The sequence below is a fragment of the Physella acuta genome, unplaced genomic scaffold (genome assembly GCF_028476545.2).
Source record: "Physella acuta isolate Inbredline_101_S28 unplaced genomic scaffold, ASM2847654v3 ptg001386l, whole genome shotgun sequence".
Classification (NCBI taxonomy): Eukaryota; Metazoa; Mollusca; class Gastropoda; family Physidae; genus Physella; species Physella acuta.
The window spans coordinates 65,813-83,783 of record NW_026732901.1 but is presented as its reverse complement, the minus strand read 5'-3'; the positions used below and the strand labels follow the sequence as shown (position 1 = coordinate 83,783).

The 17,971-nt window shown below is 41.2% G+C and overlaps 2 protein-coding genes across 2 annotated transcripts; both read left to right on the top strand.

Annotated features, from left to right (window-relative positions):
* The first annotated feature begins 152 nt into the window (after positions 1 to 152).
* Positions 153 to 1,754, top strand: LOC131927236 (endoplasmic reticulum aminopeptidase 1-like). Its single transcript, XM_059283002.1, has 4 exons — positions 153 to 162; positions 425 to 572; positions 990 to 1,118; positions 1,602 to 1,754. Exons 2-4 carry the CDS (start codon positions 555 to 557, stop codon positions 1,752 to 1,754), a joined length of 300 nt encoding a protein of 99 aa, XP_059138985.1. The 5' UTR covers positions 153 to 162; positions 425 to 554.
* A 1,157-nt stretch (positions 1,755 to 2,911) lies between these two features.
* On the top strand, positions 2,912 to 17,300 carry LOC131927234 (glutamyl aminopeptidase-like). The gene is made up of 15 exons (XM_059283001.1): positions 2,912 to 3,064; positions 3,534 to 3,647; positions 4,107 to 4,241; positions 4,736 to 4,801; positions 5,136 to 5,201; positions 5,386 to 5,564; positions 6,743 to 6,819; positions 7,656 to 7,798; positions 8,556 to 8,756; positions 11,174 to 11,247; positions 11,451 to 11,555; positions 13,010 to 13,180; positions 14,207 to 14,347; positions 15,062 to 15,143; positions 16,979 to 17,300. The coding sequence occupies exons 1-15, from the start codon at positions 2,912 to 2,914 to the stop codon at positions 17,123 to 17,125; spliced, it is 1,854 nt and encodes a 617-aa protein (XP_059138984.1). The 3' UTR covers positions 17,126 to 17,300.
* Positions 17,301 to 17,971: the final 671 nt, after the last annotated feature.

Sequence of the window (17,971 nt, the reverse complement as noted above, 5' to 3'; positions counted from 1 at the left end):
CTAGACTAGGTAGAGTAGCCACTACAACACTAACTAGACTAGAGTAGCCACTACAACACTAAAAAGACTAGAGTAGCCACTACAACACTAACAAGACGAGAGTAGCCACTACAACACTAACTAGACTAGGTAGAGTAGCCACTACAACACCAACCAGACTAGGTAGAGTAGCCACTACAACACTAACAAGACTAGAGTAGCCACTACAACACTAACTAGACTAGGTAGAGTACCCACACCAACACTAACACCTTACAACACTAACTAGACTAGAGTATCCACACCAACACTAACTAGACTAGAGTAGCCACTACAACACTAACTAGACTAGAGTACCCACACCAACACTAACACCTTACAACACTAACTATGTTGTGTTGCCTTCCTACCACGTCACAACCCATTTGATTTTGTCTGAACTTAGAAACGTCGTGACGACAAAACTCCAACCAAACTTTGCCCGCCGAGCCTTCCCGTGTTTTGACGAGCCCAACATCAAGGCCGAGTTCACCATCACCCTCATCCACAGACCAGAGTACATCGCCTTGTCCAACATGCCTCAGGACGGGGAGGTAACTTATCTGTGTAGTAGCACTTGACAGGTAGCCCGAAAATACTACAAACATCAAATACATCCAATCAGTGTTTCTTCCAGACTTTTTTCTCCGAGGAGTGGAGATACCTGGAAGAAACTCTGCATCCAATCTTTAGTAAAGTCGAACAAAAATTAGTCAGATTTTTATATGCCCCTTCCGAATAATTTCGAGACTATCCTCGGTTGAGTCCGTTACTGTCCAGCCGAGATTCTATGAAAAACTCGCTGGTTCGATAAACCTATAAACTTAATAAAGGATGTTTAACTAAATATCGAAGTAAATCCATTCCTTATGCCCGTATCTTCTTATACTATTTTACAAATATTGAAGTAAATGCATGTTTCAATACTTCTTATACTATTTCTTTATTCCTGTTTGTTCACACGCCAAAAGACGAGTGATTGGAATACTGGGCTCGTGAGTACCAAGTTTCAACGCTCACCCAAGATGAGCACGTACCTGGTGTGTTTCGTCATCTGTGACTTCAATTACACGGAGACTCGGACAAGGTCAGGTGTCCCGGTAAGTGTTGTTGGGGGAGAGGTCACTTGGTTACTGATTGGGAGGGGGGGGAGAGGGAAGGGTTACCTGCCGTGCTATACTGCATGCTGTTTGGTGTTGCGAGGGAGGGGGGTGTTGAATGTGCAGGGGGGCGGGGCGCAGGGGTGTTGCTGTTGATGTCTTGAGAAGCTGGAGTTTCACCTCGAGTGATCCATCCGTGTCACAGTTTGCCATTCCGGTTCCCCATTCACGACAAATGGGCTCCCGACAAAAAGGTTGAGGAGAGTTCGGTACCTGACACAACGGCTCGTAACAAAACATTATAACTCATAGCTACAACAACAACAACAACAAATTTAAAAAACAACGAAGAATGTGTGTGACACGCAGGAGATCTGAGGTTACCATTGGCCCATTTCTTAATTTCCTCAAAGACATTCTGCTTTTCACAGCAGTTCAAGCAGTCTGCTGCCATGTTACAAAAACGTACTCACCCTCCCACAGATCCGGGTATTTGCGGCGCCTGACCGTATTGAGCAGACGCTATACAGCCTTGACCTCGCCAACTTCACCTTGGAGAAGTTCCAGGAGCTGTTCAACATGAGCTACCCACTGCCTAAATTAGGTCATTATCATAACGTTTTTACCCTAAATTAGGTCATTATCATAACGTTTTTACCCTAAATTAGGTCATTATCATAACGTTTTTACCCTAAATTAGGTCATTATCCTAACGTTTTTACCCTAAATTAGGTCATTATCCTAACGTTTTTACCCTAAATTAGGTCATTATCATAACGTTTTTACCCTAAATTAGGTCATTATCATAACGTTTTTACCCTAAATTAGGTCATTATCATAACGTTTTTACCCTAAATTAGGTCATTATCATAACGTTTTTACCCTAAATTAGGTCATTATCATAACGTTTTTACCCTAAATTAGGTCATTATCATAACGTTTTTACCCTAAATTAGGTCATTATCATAACGTTTTTACCCTAAATTAGGTCATTATCATAACGTTTTTACCCTAAATTAGGTCATTATCATAACGTTTTTACCCTAAATTAGGTCATTATCATAACGTTTTTACCCTAAATTAGGTCATTATCATAACGTTTTTACCCTAAATTAGGTCATTATCATAACGTTTTTACCCTAAATTAGGTCATTATCATAACGTTTTTACCCTAAATTAGGTCATTATCATAACGTTTTTACCCTAAATTAGGTCATTATCCTAACGTTTTTACCCTAAATTAGATCATTATCATAACGTTTTTACCCTAAATTAGGTCATTATCATAACGTTTTTTGCCTAAATTAGGTCATTATCCTAATGTTTTAATAATAAAAAAAAAACCTTTAAGAATATCAGAGGGGGAGAGATGTGTGTTAGTGTGTGTGTGTGTCAGTGTGTGTGTTATAGTGAAGGGAGTACATTGGTATGTGTGTGTGTTAGTGTGTTTGTTAGTGCAAGCTAGTGTTTGTGCGTTATAGTGTGTGTTTGTGTGTGCATGTGTATGTGTGTGTAAGTGTGTGTGTTTTGGTTTGATAGTGTTAGTGTTAGTGTTAGTGTTAGTGTTAGTGTTAGTGTTAGTGTTAGTGTTAGTGTTAGTGTTAGTGTTAGTGTTAGTGTTCGTGTGTGTGCATGTGTGCGTGTGTGTGTGTTAGCGTGTGTGTGTGTTTGTTTTTTGTCTGCATGTGCGTGTTTGTATGTATGTATGTGTGCGCGCGTGAGTGTATATGTGTGTGTTGTATTGATACCTGATGTAAATCCCCACGATCTGTTTGCTGCCTCTCCCCACAGACATGGTAGCGCTGCCAGAGTTTGAGTGGGGCGGGATGGAGAACTGGGGGTTGATCACCTTCAAAGAGTCGACCATCCTGTACAGCCCGGAGGTGTCGCCCCTGACAGCCAATGAGGATGTCGCGCAGACGGTCTGTCATGAAATCTCGCACATGGTAATCTCGCGATGTCTGTCATTCACTGTGTAAATTGTGATGTCTGTGAAAGACTTTGTAAAGTATACATGTTAAATACTGTGTAAATTATGATATCTGTCTTATACTGAGTAAGTTATGATGTTTGTCAAAAAACAGTTTATAACAATGTCTGCATAGGACTGTCTTTATTGTTATGTCTGTCAAAAAACTGTTATCTGACTTAACTTTTACATTGGTACTTATGATGACTTGCCCCGAACATAGGCACTGATGAATTACCCCCCCCCCCCCCACAAGAACACTTATAACTTACTCACTACATAAGCACTAATGACTGATCCCTTACATATTCAGCTATGACTTACCCCTCACATTTAAAACGACACTTTGTTCCAGTGGTTTGGTAACATCGTCACCATGGACTGGTGGAATGACCTCTGGTAACCCGGTGAATGACCTTTGACCCTAATTTGTCTCTTTGTTCCAGTGGTTTGGTAACATCGTCACCATGGACTGGTGGAATGACCTCTGGTTGAACGAGGGATTCGCCAGTTATATCGAGTATGTGGGCGTGGCACTCAAGGAACCAGACTGGGAAATTGTAAGTTTTTCTGATATACTCGTTCAAACTTTGCCATTTTAGTCGGTCTTTAAATATGTGGTTGGAACATAGTTCAGCTATGTTTCAATTTGACCTTGTGTAAACCAACTAGCAACTTGACCAGACAATCACTAGATTGGAATCTCCAAGAAAAGAGGAAAGTAGACTAAAACAAACATGGAAAAGATCAGTTTTTCGTTAAGCAGCGGAATGTGGTGGACCCAACTTGGAGGAGTCGCCTAGAACCGAGTACGATAGAGAAGTGTAGTTGCGTTACTATGCTCCATAAGTGGTTGACAGGAATGATGAAGATGATGATGATGATGATGTATCATTTTAAAAATTTGATGTTTAAAAACTATTTAAAAAATTAAAGTTTCAGTTTTATCCATGTTCTTCCTCGCTATTCTGCATTAATTTTGTAACACAGCAAAAACCTTTGGTTTATAATTTTTTAAGCTGACGAAATTCTTGGACAAATATTACTTTTTGGCCATGAAGATCGACAGCAAGGTGGGCACTCACCCCATTGTGATGGACGTACAGACGACTACCGACTTTACTCAGTCTTTTGATGAGATTATGTACTACAAGGTAAGGGCCACCGACTTTACCCAGTCTTTTGATGAGATTATGTACTACAATGTAAGGCCTTACTTTCTAAGATACAATTGTAAGAGATTACGTTTCGTCTTTTGGAGGCTAATAGCAGATCAGGGGTTTGCCTGTATGAATATATCTAAGAGATGAAATGTCATACGTCAGGTCCTTAGAGGGACTCGATCAGTATTTATCCATTAACGAACCCGCCCCCTAAAACAACCTCGTCTGCGCTTTTCTCCTCACTAAAACCCCGCCATTAAACGATTAATCTGTCCATATTTTCATCTAGGGGTCTTCGATCATAAGATAAATATTTATTTTTCCATATTTTCATCTAGGGGTCGTCGATCATAAGATAAATATTTATTTTTCCATATTTTCATCTAGGGGTCGTCGATCATAAGATAAATATTTATTTTTCCATATTTTCATCTAGGGGTCGTCGATCATAAGATAATGATTTATCTATCCATATTTCCATTTAGGGGTCGTCGATCATAAGAATGCTGAAGTCGATGATGGGTGACGACTTGTTCTATTCTGGCGTCGCGGTGAGTTCATCAAGTCACGTGGTCTTTGCGTTACCATAACAAAACTAAGTTAACCTTAACATATATTTGGTGATATAATTGGTATTATAAGTCATATCATCGTCTAGAACAGTGGTTCTTAACTTGTGTTCGATCAAACCCCAGGGGTTCGGTGAGTCTCCGAGGTTCGTCGGAGGTCTTACTACACCTAAATAAATTATGATACATAATTTTGTCAGCGCGGGTGATAGTGAATGCGCATTTGAAAATTGGTGAGGTTCGGTATCTCCAAAAAAGTTTAGAACCGCTGGTCTACAATACTGTTTGAGATTCATCCTTATTTTTTTTATCACAGAACTACCTGAAGAAGTTCCAATGGGGAAATGCCAAGACTGACGATCTCTGGAACTCTCTGTCTGACGTGAGCGGAAGCTTTGCTTCTTTTTTTTTTTAACAAGCCGAAAATATAATGTTTATTTACAGTTTAATTTTAATAATCACGTAACTTAACCCCTAAAACAAAGTAGTGGATATTTTACAAGTAACTTTCTTACTCAAGTCGAGTCCAAATAAAAGTTGATTAACCCAACTTGGATTAAAACTAGGTGGATCATCGCCATGACGTCAAGCACATCATGGATACCTGGATACTACAAGACGGGTTTCCGTTCATTAACGTCACGTTCACGAGGGATAACTCTGGCAAAACTCTGGTTACAGCCAGCCAGAGCCGGTTCCTGGGCAACCCTACGGCCGTTGTGGAGGCCAGCAGTTCACCGCTAGGGTGAGTCCTTGGTTACAGAAGTGGGTCCTTGGTTACAGTAGTGGGTCCTTGGTTACAGTAGTGGGTCATTGGTTACAGTAGTGAGTCCTTGGTTACAGAAGTGGGTTCTTGGTTACAGTAGTGAGTCCTTGGTTACAGTAGTGAGTCCTTGGTTACAGAAGTGGGTTCTTGGTTACAGTAGTGAGTCCTTGGTTACAGTAGTGAGTCCTTGGTCAATTCTTAGGTACAGTAGTGAATCCTTGGTTATCATAGAGCTTCACAGTTTCTTCCAGGCTTCTCTTCGGGGGGGGGGGGGGGGGGTGGAAAGTCTACCGCCCCCCGAACGAAATGTAATTTATATAGAAAATATATACTTTTACCAGTGTCCACACCCCCCCCCCCACGGAAAATGTTGACCCCCCCCCCCCAAAAAATATCAAGTGCCCCCCCCCCCCCCCCCCTGAGAAAAAAGTTTGGAAGAAACACTGGAGTGCTTAGTTACAGTGGTGAGTCTATAGTTACAGTAATGAGTCTATAGTTACAATAGTGAGTCCTTAGTTACCATTGTTATATTAGTGTGTCCTGTGCTTTAATCTATAAAAAAATAGAAATTATTTTTTTCGAATTTATTTATAGCGTTAAAGTAAAGCATGCTTAATTTTTTAAAACATTAAATAACATCTTTGCATGCTTGAATATCATAATATTTTCCCATTTGAATACAAACTCACATTCACACGTAAGTTAAAAAATAAACCGTATACAAACAAACTGTGCAGCGAGTACAGACAGGTGTACAATGTTAACAGGTGTACAATGTTAACAGGTGTACAATGTTAACAGGTGTACAATGTTAACAGGTGTGCAATGTTAACAGGTGTACAATGTTAACAGATGTGCAATGTTAACAGATGTGCAATGTTAACAGGTGTACAATGCTAACAGGTGTACACTGTTAACAGGTGTGCAATGTTAACATGTGCACAATGTTAACAGGTGTACAATGTTAACAGGTGTGCAATGTTAACAGGTGTACAGTGTTAACAGGTGTGCAATGTTAACAGGTGTGCAATGTTAACAGGTGTACAATGTTAACAGATGTGCAATGTTAACAGGTGTACAATGTTAACAGGTGTACAATGTTAACAGGTGTGCAATGTTAACAGGTGTACAGTGTTAAAAGGTGTACAATGTTGCAGGTACAAATGGTTTGTTGAGCTCACCTACAAGACGTCCGCAGGACTCAGTGGGACCCAGAGCATGGACATGAATGACAGTAAGTACATGGTTCCTATACCATCGTTATCAGTGGCGTAGCGAGGTCGGGTGTCACCCGGTGCGGCACTTAATGGTGTCACCCCCCCCCCCCAGAGGCGTAGCGACCCTTCCCGGGAACAAACTTTCAAAGTTTCGATTTGCACCCCCCCCCCGCTCAAACTTTCTATTTGCACACCTCCCCCCCTCAAGTTTTCGATTTGTACCCCCCCCCCCCCTCAAACTTTCGATTTGCACCCCCCCCTCAACTTTTTCTCCATATATTTTGCTATTTTTTGCCTTGGTGTCACCCCCCTAAATGGTGTCACCCGGTGCGGTCCGCACCCCCCGCCCCCGCCCCTGATCGTTATACCATCATTATATCATCATTACACGATCACTATACCTTCAATATAACATCATTATATCATCACTATACCATCAATATACCATAATTATACCATAATTATACTATCATTATACTATCATAATACCATCATTATACCTTCATTATACCATCATTATACATCATTACACCATCATTGTGTAATCATTATACCATCATTTTGCCATCATAATACTATCACAATACCATCATTATACCTTCATTATAACTTCAATATACCATCATAATACCATTACTCTACCATCATAATACCATCATTATACCATCACTTTACCATCATTATACCACCATTATACCATCATTTTGCCATCATCATACTATTATAATACCATCATTATACCTTCAATATAACTTCAATATACCATCATTATACCATTACTCTACCATCATAATACCATCGCGATGCCACCATTACACTTCCTCTAAATGAGAGTGTTTGAACACATTCCCAGCAACCTTCACCTTAGACCTGGATATAGAGAACGACATGACCTGGGTCAAGTTCAACACTGACCAGATGGGCTACTACATCGTCCTCTACCCCCCAGAGATGTGGAGGAAATTGTTGAACTACCTGCTCACTACTCCAGTTGATGTAAGTTTGTTGACTCTACGTTGGTTTGCCAACTATTGTTATTCTGTTTACCGTCAGTATGTTGTCGTATTTTTAGTCAGCTCTCTCGTGGGTGTAAAGAGGAGGGGGAGGAGGTAGGTACTGAAAAAATGTTTTACTTTTAGTGTCAAGGACTTGGAGAAAGTTTGTGCTTGTAAGTTTAGAAGTGGACGAAATTTTTTTTTTGCTTCTATGTCTAGAACATGGAGACATTTTTCTGCTTGTGGAAGAAATATGTTTGCTTGTATTGTCTAGAAACGGAAATAAATTTTGTGCTTGTATGCCTAAAAATGGGCTAAATCTTTGTGCTTGTATGTCTAGAACTGGAAGAAATATTTGTGCTTGTATGTCTAGAAACGAAAGGAATGTATATTTGTTATGTCTAGAACTGGAAGAAATGGGTGTGCTTGTATGTCTAGAAATGGAAGAAATGTGTGTTTGTTATGTCTAGAAATGTGTGCTTGTATGTCTAGAAATGTCTTTTTTATGTCTAGAACTGGAAGAAATTTTTGTGCTTGTATGTCTAGAAATGTTGTGCTTGTATCTCTAGAAATGTTGTGCTTTTTGTCTAGAAATGGAAGAAATTTGTGTTTGTTATGTCTAGAAATGTGTGCTTGTATGTTTAGAAATCTTTGTACAGGTAGGTCTAGAAATGGAAGAAATTTTTGTACTTGTATGTCCACATATGGAAGAAATGTGTGTTTTTTATGTCTAGAAATGTGCATGCTTGTATGTCTAGGACTGGACGCTCTCCGCCTCTGACCGTGCTGGGCTACTAAACGATGCCTTCAGTCTGGCCAACGCTGGGAAGTTGTCCTACGAGCTGCCCCTGGAGCTGATGGCTTATCTGGACAGGGAGGGGGATTATGTCGTCTGGTCGACCGCCATCAAGTCTGGCATCAACCCCATCAGTCAGATGCTTTACACTCCTCAATGGAAGGTAGGGGCTCTGACGAGGGTCTTTTTCACTGCTTTACATTCCTGAATGGAAGGTAGGGCTCCGACGAGGGTCTTTTTCATTGCTTTACATTCCTCAATGGAAGGTAGGGGCTCTGACGAGGGTCTTTTTCATTGCTTTACATTCCTCAATGGAAGGTAGGGCTCCGACGAGGGTCTTTTTCATTGCTTTACATTCCTCAATGGAAGGTAGGGGCTCTAACGAGGGTCTTTTTCATTGCTTTACATTCCTCAATGGAAGGTAGGGGCTCTGACAAGGTTCTTTTTCATTGCTTTACATTCCTCAATGGAAGGTAGGGGCTCTGACAAGGTTCTTTTTCATTGCTTTACATTCCTCAATGGAAGGTAGGTGCTCTGACGAGGGTCTTTTTCCTGCACAATTTTATGTGTAGGGTGGCAGATATTGGATAGTTGTTATGTTGTGTAGAAGACGTATTATTAAGTAAATGGTAAGAACCTGAAAGTATCGAGTTCGGATCCCGGGCTCAAGTGAAAAGGACGTCACTGAGTCCATCCAGCTCTGATGGGTACCTGACTCATGTTAGGGAAAGTAAAGACGGCTTGGCATAGTGCCAGTCACACTATCTCTTCACACGCCGAGGTCAATGAAGCAGGTAAAATCTGATTCACCTATCCCATGGATCGTGAGGTTCGAAACGGTACTTAAAGAGCAAAGAGTTATTCTATAGTGAATTCTGCTAAACAAAAAGGGTTTAAACATAATTTAGAAATGTATTCACACAGATTGTTTCGTTTCACTACGTGAGAATTACTTGTTTATGTTTTAAGATTTTTTTAATGTGATTATTTGATTACGAGAAAAATGGCCCGTTGAGGGAGGGTACAACGGGCGCTAGGCTGATAGTGCTGTCTCTTATCTCTAAACTAAAACCAACCCACCCCCCCACACACCACCCTCACCCCACCCCCACCCCCACACACCACCCCCACCCTCACCCCCCACCACCCCCACCCCCACCCCTCACCCCCACACACCACCCCCTCCACACACCGCCCCCCCCACCCCCCACCCCCCCCCCCCACCCCCAAAAAAAAACATGTCTACCGTCCCATTCAACGAAATATAATTATATACTTTTTCCAGTGTCCGCCCCCTCCCAGAAAATTCTACCCCCGCCCCCGAAAATTTCAAGTACCCCCACCCCTCTCCGGGGAGGAAAAAGTCTGAAAGAAACACTGAAACCAACCCACCCCCCCACACCACCCCCCACCCCCCCCCCCCCCCCACACCACCCCCCACCCCCCCCCCCCACCCCCCCCCACCCCCCCCCCACACACACACCACCCCCCCCACCGCTCCACCACCCCCCACCCCCAAAAAAAAAACATGTCTACCGTCCCATTCAACGAAATATAATTATATACTTTTTCCAGTGTCCGCCCCCTCCCAGAAAATTCTACCCCCGCCCCCGAAAATTTCAAGTACCCCCCACCCCTCTCCGGGGAGGAAAAAGTCTGAAAGAAACACTGAAACCAACCCACCCCCCCACACACCACCCCCCACCCCCCCCCACCCCCCCCCCCCCCACACACACACCACCCCCCCCCACCGCTCCACCACCCCCCACCCCCAAAAAAAAAAACATGTCTACCGTCCCATTCAACGAAATATAATTATATACTTTTTCCAGTGTCCGCCCCCTCCCAGAAAATTCTACCCCCGCCCCCGAAAATTTCAAGTACCCCCACCCCTCTCCGGGGAGGAAAAAGTCTGAAAGAAACACTGAAACCAACCCACCCCCCCACACACCCCCCCCACCCCCCACCCCCACCCCCCACCCCCCCCCCCCCCCCGCCCCCCAAAAAAAAACATGTCTACCGTCCCATTGCAAGAAAACCACTTTTTAGATTAGACACATTAATTAGGCGGTAATTTTATTATAGAGTATCGATGAGGAAATTTCTTTTGAGTTGGGGAGGGGGGGGGGGGGCTCAGACGTTCTTACGCGGGTGGTGGGGCTTCGCCCCTACCCGAAGAATTGTATGCAAGAAACTCTTCACGCAAACCATTTAGATTAGACAACATTTCCTTTTTTTCAATGTTTACGCGAGAATCAATGACGTCATTACATTACTGTGTGCACTCTCTGGTTTGAGATTATGTTCTACTCTACGCTAAATGTGTCGACGTCATATTTCGTTTTTCGAATTACTGTGCATGTTTTTAAATTGCTTGTGTTTTCTCTAGAGCGTTCTTGTCAGACAGAGCGTTCTTGTCAGACAGAGCGTTCTTGTCAGACAGACAGCGAAACTATTATTATAGACAGAGCGTTCTTGTCAGACAGAGCGTTCTTGTCAGACAGACAGCGAAACTATTATTATAGATGTTTTAAGAATATTTTTTTAAATAATCTTTTATATCTTTTTTTTCGTCGCCAGAATTTTGTGAAAAACATTTCTCAGTCAGTTATAGAAAAGTTAGGATTTGAGGACGTAGGTACCAACACCGAGAGGTGAGAGAGACGTTTTGATCCGGCAAGGCTTGTCTTAAATGAATACTTTGCATTGTTAAATTATTATTAGTATAAAACATAAATTTCACCACATTTCAAGTATATATCAGCATCAGCACCACGAATTAACTCACTTATATTCATTTTTGTAAATCAACGACACAACCACACAAAGTCCTAACTAATGAGATTTATTTTGTCAGACTGTTGCGGAACATGTTGTGGAACTTAGCAGTGAGTTCCAATTACACTCCAGTCATAGAGAATCTTAGTTCCAAGTTTCGTGGGTGGCTGGACAATGGAACCAGGTGAGGGTCAGCAGGTGGTTCTAGAACATCGAAATTTTGTTGGTATTGGCGACGTTCGTCGTCTTCAGATTAAAAACATTTTTAAAAGTTTCGAACCAGAAATATACAGTTTACATATAGTGTTCTTAAACAGAAACATGCAGGTTAAATAATTTTCCAGCGTCTGCCTTTAAGAGAAACATACAATTTACATATAGTTTTCCCAGCGTCTCCTCTAACCAGAAACATACAGTTTACATATAATTCCGAGCGTCTCACCTAACCTAAAACATACAGTTTACATATTTTCCCAGCGTCTCACCTAACCAAAAACATACAGTTTACATATTGTCAAATACATACAGTTTACATATTTTTCCAGCGTCTCACCTAACCAGAAACATACAGTTTACATATTTTTAAAGCATCTCCCCTAACCAAAAACATACAGTTTACATATTGTCAGAAACATACAGTTTACATATTTTCCCAGCGTCTCACTTAACCAAAAACGTACAGTTTACATATTTTCCCAGTGTCTCACCTAACCAAAAACATACAGTTTACATACTGTCAAAAACATACAGTTTACATATTTTCCCAGCGTCTCACCTAACCAAAAACATACAGTTTACATATTGTCAGAAACATACAGTTTACATATTTTCCCAGCGTCACACCTAACCAGAAACATACAGTTTACATACTGTCAGAAACATACAGTTTACATATTTTCCCAGCGTCTCACCTAACCAAAAACATACAGTTTACATATTGTCAGAAACATACAGTTTACATATTTTCCCAGCGTCACACCTAACCAGAAACATACAGTTTACATATTTTCCCAGCGTCTCACCTAACCAAAAACATACAGTTTACATATTGTCAGAAACATACAGTTTACATATTTTCCCAGCGTCACACCTAACCAGAAACATACAGTTTACATATTTTCCCAGCGTCTCACCTAACCAAAAACATACAGTTTACATATTGTCAGAAACATACAGTTTACATATTTTCCCAGCGTCACACCTAACCAGAAACATACAGTTTACATATTTTCCCAGCGTCTCACCTAACCAAAAACATACAGTTTACATATTGTCAGAAACATACAGTTTACATATTTTCCCAGCGTCACACCTAACCAGAAACATACAGTTTACATATTTTCCCAGCGTCTCACCTAACCAAAAACATACAGTTTACATATTGTCAGAAACATACAGTTTACATATTTTCCCAGCGTCACACCTAACCAAAAACATACAGTTTACATATTTTCCCAGCGTCTCACCTAACCAAAAACATATAGTTTACATATTGTCAGAAACATACAGTTTACATATTTTCCCAGCGTCACACCTAACCAGAAACATACAGTTTACATATTTTCCCAGCGTCTCACCTAACCAAAAACATACAGTTTACATATTTGTCAGAAACATACAGTTTACATATTTTCCCAGCGTCACACCTAACCAGAAACATACAGTTTACACGGTTGGGATGATGTTCGCGGGGACAGCGCAGGACTGGGACGTCATCTGGCAGAAATATCTGGTAGAGCCGTCGCCCCACGAGAAGGATTTGTTGATGTACGCCCTGGCTACCACACGTCAGACGTCGAGGGTGGACAAGTAAGGAGGTTTTGTGTAGACGTCGTTATTGGAGGTTTTGTGTAGACGTCGTTATTGGGGGTTTTGTGTAGACCTCGTCGTTATTGGGGTTTTTGTGTAGACGTCGTTATTGGAGGTTTTGTGTAGACGTCGTCGTTATTGGAGGTTTTGTGTAGACGTCGTCGTTATTGGAGGTTTTGTGTCGTTGTCGTTGTTATTGGGGTTTTTAAGTTGTTGTTGTTTTTGGAGGTTTTGTAACGTCGTCGTTATTGGAGGTTTTGTGTCGTTGTCGTCGTTATTGGAGGTTTAAGTTGTTGTCGTTATTTGAGGTTTTAAGTCGTTGTTGTTATTGGAGGTTTTGTGTCGTCGTCGTTGTTATTGGAGGTTTTGTGTCGTCGTCGTTGTTATTGGAGGTTTTGTGACGTCATCGTCGTTATTGGAGGTTTTGTGTCGTCGTCGTTGTTATTGGAGGTTTTGTGTCGTCGTCGTTGTTATTGGAGGTTTTGTGACGTCATCGTCGTTATTGGAGGTTTTAAGTCGTTGTCGTTATTGGAGATTTTAAGTCGTTGTCGTTATTGGAGGTTTTAAGTCGTCGTCGTTATTGGAGGTTTTGTGTCGTCGTCGTTGTTATTGGAGGTTTTAAGTCGTTGTCGTTATTGGAGGTTTTAAGTCGTTGTCGTTATTGGAGGTTTTCGTGCCTTACTTGTTGTCGTTATAGGAACTGTTGTTGTCTTTATTGTGGTCGGAGGTTATGTTGTCTTGTCGGTGTCATTGTTGTCTTCATTGGAAACATTTTGATGGCTTCATCGTTGTCTTTGACGGTATCTTATGTCGTTGATAAAATTATTTATTTCATCTACACCATCTTGAGATAGCATCCTTGACAACAGCTTTTATATCATGTGTACTGGTCTCCAGCACTTGTGTTTGAAATTGATAGGTATTTCCTACACTTACACTACAAAAACCCCCATAAATACCGAGTGTTAACATCGTCATCTAGACAGTCAGCTAAATCTAGAGCACCCACATCATAATCCCCTGCAGGTTGTTGGGGTACCTGAAAGATGAGGTTGGCATCAAACGTCAAGACTTCGCCACTGTGACCCAGATTCTTGGCATGAACTCTGTGGCCAATCCTATGCTCTGGGACTGGATCAGAAAGAATTATCAATTTTTTATCGACAGGTAAGTGACCTACTGGACAGAATTATCATTGTTTTATTGACAAGTAAGTGACTAACTGGACAGAATTATCAATTTTCTATCGTCAAGGAAGTGACTAACTGGACAGAATTATCAAATTACCGACATGTAAATTGATGTTACATAATTTTCTAGTTACCAAATTTTAAATGTGACACCCTCCATTATATAGCTCAGTGTTAATGTAATATGCAAACCAACAAAAATGAATTCTCACTAGAAGTGTTTAGAGAGTTTGTACAGGGGTAATTTAAGCACCACTATGTTTTATTTTTAAAAACATGCTACATTTACCAAATCTTAAGGGGTCGGCGTGGTCGAGTCGGTAAAGCTCATGGTTGCTAAAGTCTCGAGTTCGAACCCCCTGGCAGATGAGGCTCGTTAGCTGGGGACAGCCACTCTTCTAGGAGAGACAACTGCTGCCTTGTAGTTTGTTCTTGATTGGAAAGCCAATCCAAAAAGAAAAGCAGGTTGAAATCGGAGTCAACGGCCTCAATGGCGCATACCAGTTGCCACGTATACTTAATTGTGGAAGGATCCCTTCCAACACTAAAATTAAGAACGAAGAAGAAGAAGACAAAACTTTATTAAACCTTACAGTTTTCGGAAATACGGATTCACGTCCATAGTTTTTTTTTTTAAATCAAAACGTTTACAATATTAAAAAAAAAACAACGTAAAATAAACAATTTTCAGGTTCACCATAGATGACCTCAGGTTCGGTGAAGTTGTCTACGACACCGTCAAGTTGTACAGCACCAGAGAAAAGCTACAGGAGGTAGGCAAACACTACCAGTTGATGTAGAGTTACAGCTAGAGGTAGGCAAACACTACCAGCTGATGTAGAGTTACTGCAGGTGGTAGGCAAACACTACCAGTTGATGTAGAGTTACAGCTGGAGGTAGGCAAACACTACCAGTTGATGTAGAGTTACTGCAGGGGGTAGGCAAACACTACCAGTTGATGTAGAGTTACTGCAGGAGGTAGGCAAACACTACCAGTTGATGTAGAGTTACTGCAGGAGGTAGGCAAACACTACCAGTTGATGTAGAGTTACTGCAGGAGGTAGGCAAACACTACCAGCTGATGTAGAGTTACTGCAGGTGGTAGGCAAACACTACCAGCTGATGTAGAGTTACTGCAGGTGGTAGGCAAACACTACCAGCTGATGTAGAGTTACTGCAGGTGGTAGGCAAACACTACCAGCTGATGTAGAGTTACAGCAGGAGGTAGGAAAACACTACCAGTTGATGTAGAGTTACTGCAGGAGGTAGGCAAACTCTACCAGTTGATGTAGAGTTACTGCAGGAGGTAGGCAAACACTACCAGTTGATGTAGAGTTACTGCAGGAGGTAGGCAAACACTACCAGCTGATGTAGAGTTACTGCAGGAGGTAGGCAAACACTACCAGCTGATGTAGAGTTACTGCAGGAGGTAGGCAAACACTACCAGTTGATGTAGAGTTACTGCAGGAGGTAGGCAAACACTACCAGCTGATGTAGAGTTACTGCAGGAGGTAGGCAAACACTACCAGTTGATGTAGAGTTACTGCAGGAAGTAGGCAAACACTACCAGTTGATGTAGAGTTACTGCAGGAGGTAGGCAAACACTACCAGTTGATGTAGAGTTACAGCAGGAAATAGGCAAACACTACCAGTTGATGTAGAGTTACTGCAGGAGGTAGGCAAACACTACCAGTTGATGTAGAGTTACTGCAGGAGGTAGGCAAACACTACCAGTTGATGTAGAGTTACAGCAGGAGGTAGGCAAACACTACCAGTTTATGTAGAGTTACTGCAGGAGGTAGGCAAACACTACCAGTTGATGTAGAGTTACTGCAGGAGGTAGGCAAACACTACCAGTTGATGTAGAGTTACTGCAGGAGGTAGGCAAACACTACCAGTTGATGTAGAGTTACTGCAGGAGGTAGGCAAACACTACCAGTTGATGTAGAGTTACTGCAGGAGGTAGGCAAACACTACCAGTTGATGTAGAGTTACTGCTGGAGGTAGGAAAACACTACAAGCTGATGTAGAGTTATTGCTGGCACCAACATTTCCACATAGCAGACATCACACCCCTAACATTAGGGGCGAGTCAAAGCACTGTGTCTGAAAAGGGTCAGGCATTCCTTGTGTGCTCTCCCCCATAAAGTCAATTCTCAACTTGCCGTAGCTACAATATTTTTTAGGACCCAAAGATTTGGGAGACCCAGACGGCTACCCCGCCTAAATGCCCTATATTCGCTTCTGATTACACAATGAGCCAACTAACCCCCTACAGCATCCATGGACAGTAGTGGCGTCCAGATCACTCCCACCGTCCGCCCACCTTTTTATTTTCCCACGTGAATAGAAACAAAGTACATTATTTTAACATGAAAAAGACAAGTTCGCACAATGCCCATTACTTTAACAGGTGAAAGACTTTTTCGCACAATACCCACTATTTTAACAGGTGAAAGACTTTTTCGCACAATACCCACTATTTTAACAGGTGAAAGCCTTTTTCGCACAATACCCACTATTTTAACAGGTAAAAGACTTTTTCGCACAATACCCACTATTTTAACAGGTAAAAGACTTTTTCGCACAATACCCACTATTTTAACAGGTGAAAGACTTTTTCGCACAATACCCAGACGCAGGGGCCAGTGAAGGCCATCGCATGCTTGCCATAGACAGCATAGAGAAAAATATTTACTGGGCGGAGCACTTCAAGCCTGTGATTGTTGATTGGCTGGAGAGACGCCATCTTTAGGTCTCGAGGTCACGTGACACAGAGCGAGAGTTCAAACTACAGGATAACAAAGACACAAAATACATGGCAACTACAGGGCCATAAATTTAAAAATTAAATAAATAAAGGGTCATATATTACTAGATTGATATCTTTTGTTCATAAACATATTTATTAAACAAGATATGTAATCATTTGATTTTCTTTGTGTTGAAACTGTATGGAAAATTTTATTTTGTTTGTTTCTTTATTGAAATTATTATAATTTAGTTTCAATTTTTTAAAAATCAACGACGGGAATAACTAAAAAAAATATTAGATCTACTGGTTTTCGCTTGTCTTATTCACTATAGAAAAATATAACCCAAAAAAAATTAAAAACATGAATGGTAAAGATTTAAACGGAGTTTAGTTTAACAATAAAATCATTAAAATGTGTATTAAAAATAAATACGACAAGTAATTCACCAAGAATAAATTTGTGAAAAAAAAATACACTTATAAATAGGTCCGGTATTTCTCAAAACGCAAACAAATAGATAAATTAAAAAACTATCAAAAAATAATTAACGTTACATTATGTAAATTATTTTATAAACGCATGCCCCAGAAAGATCCTGCGAATTCGCTGGCCTAAAACCATCAGAAATGATGTTCTATGGCAACGGAAAAATAACTGCCAGTTGAAGTAGAGATCCTCCAGAGAAAATGGAAATGGATTGGCCACTCACTCAGGTAGCCTGTATCCAGCATAACAAGACAGGCCCTCACCTGGAATCCACAAGGCACGAGTATGAGAGGCAGATCAAGAAAGACCTGGAGACGTGACCTGGAAGAAGATACCAAGAAGATTGGATAAACCGGGGG

Excerpts from the sequence above, each read along its gene's own strand:
- LOC131927236 (XM_059283002.1), top strand. Across the intron at positions 1,119-1,601 it reads GGACAAGGTCAGGTGTCCCG|ATCCGGGTATTTGCGGCGCC; the intron begins GTAAGTGTTGTT and ends ACCCTCCCACAG.
- LOC131927234 (XM_059283001.1), top strand. The coding sequence starts at position 2,912 with ATGGTAGCGCTGCCAGAGTTTGAGTGGGGCGGGATGGAGAACTGGGGG. Across the intron at positions 7,799-8,555 it reads TGCTCACTACTCCAGTTGAT|GACTGGACGCTCTCCGCCTC; the intron begins GTAAGTTTGTTG and ends TTGTATGTCTAG. Across the intron at positions 15,144-16,978 it reads CCAGAGAAAAGCTACAGGAG|GTGAAAGACTTTTTCGCACA; the intron begins GTAGGCAAACAC and ends CTATTTTAACAG.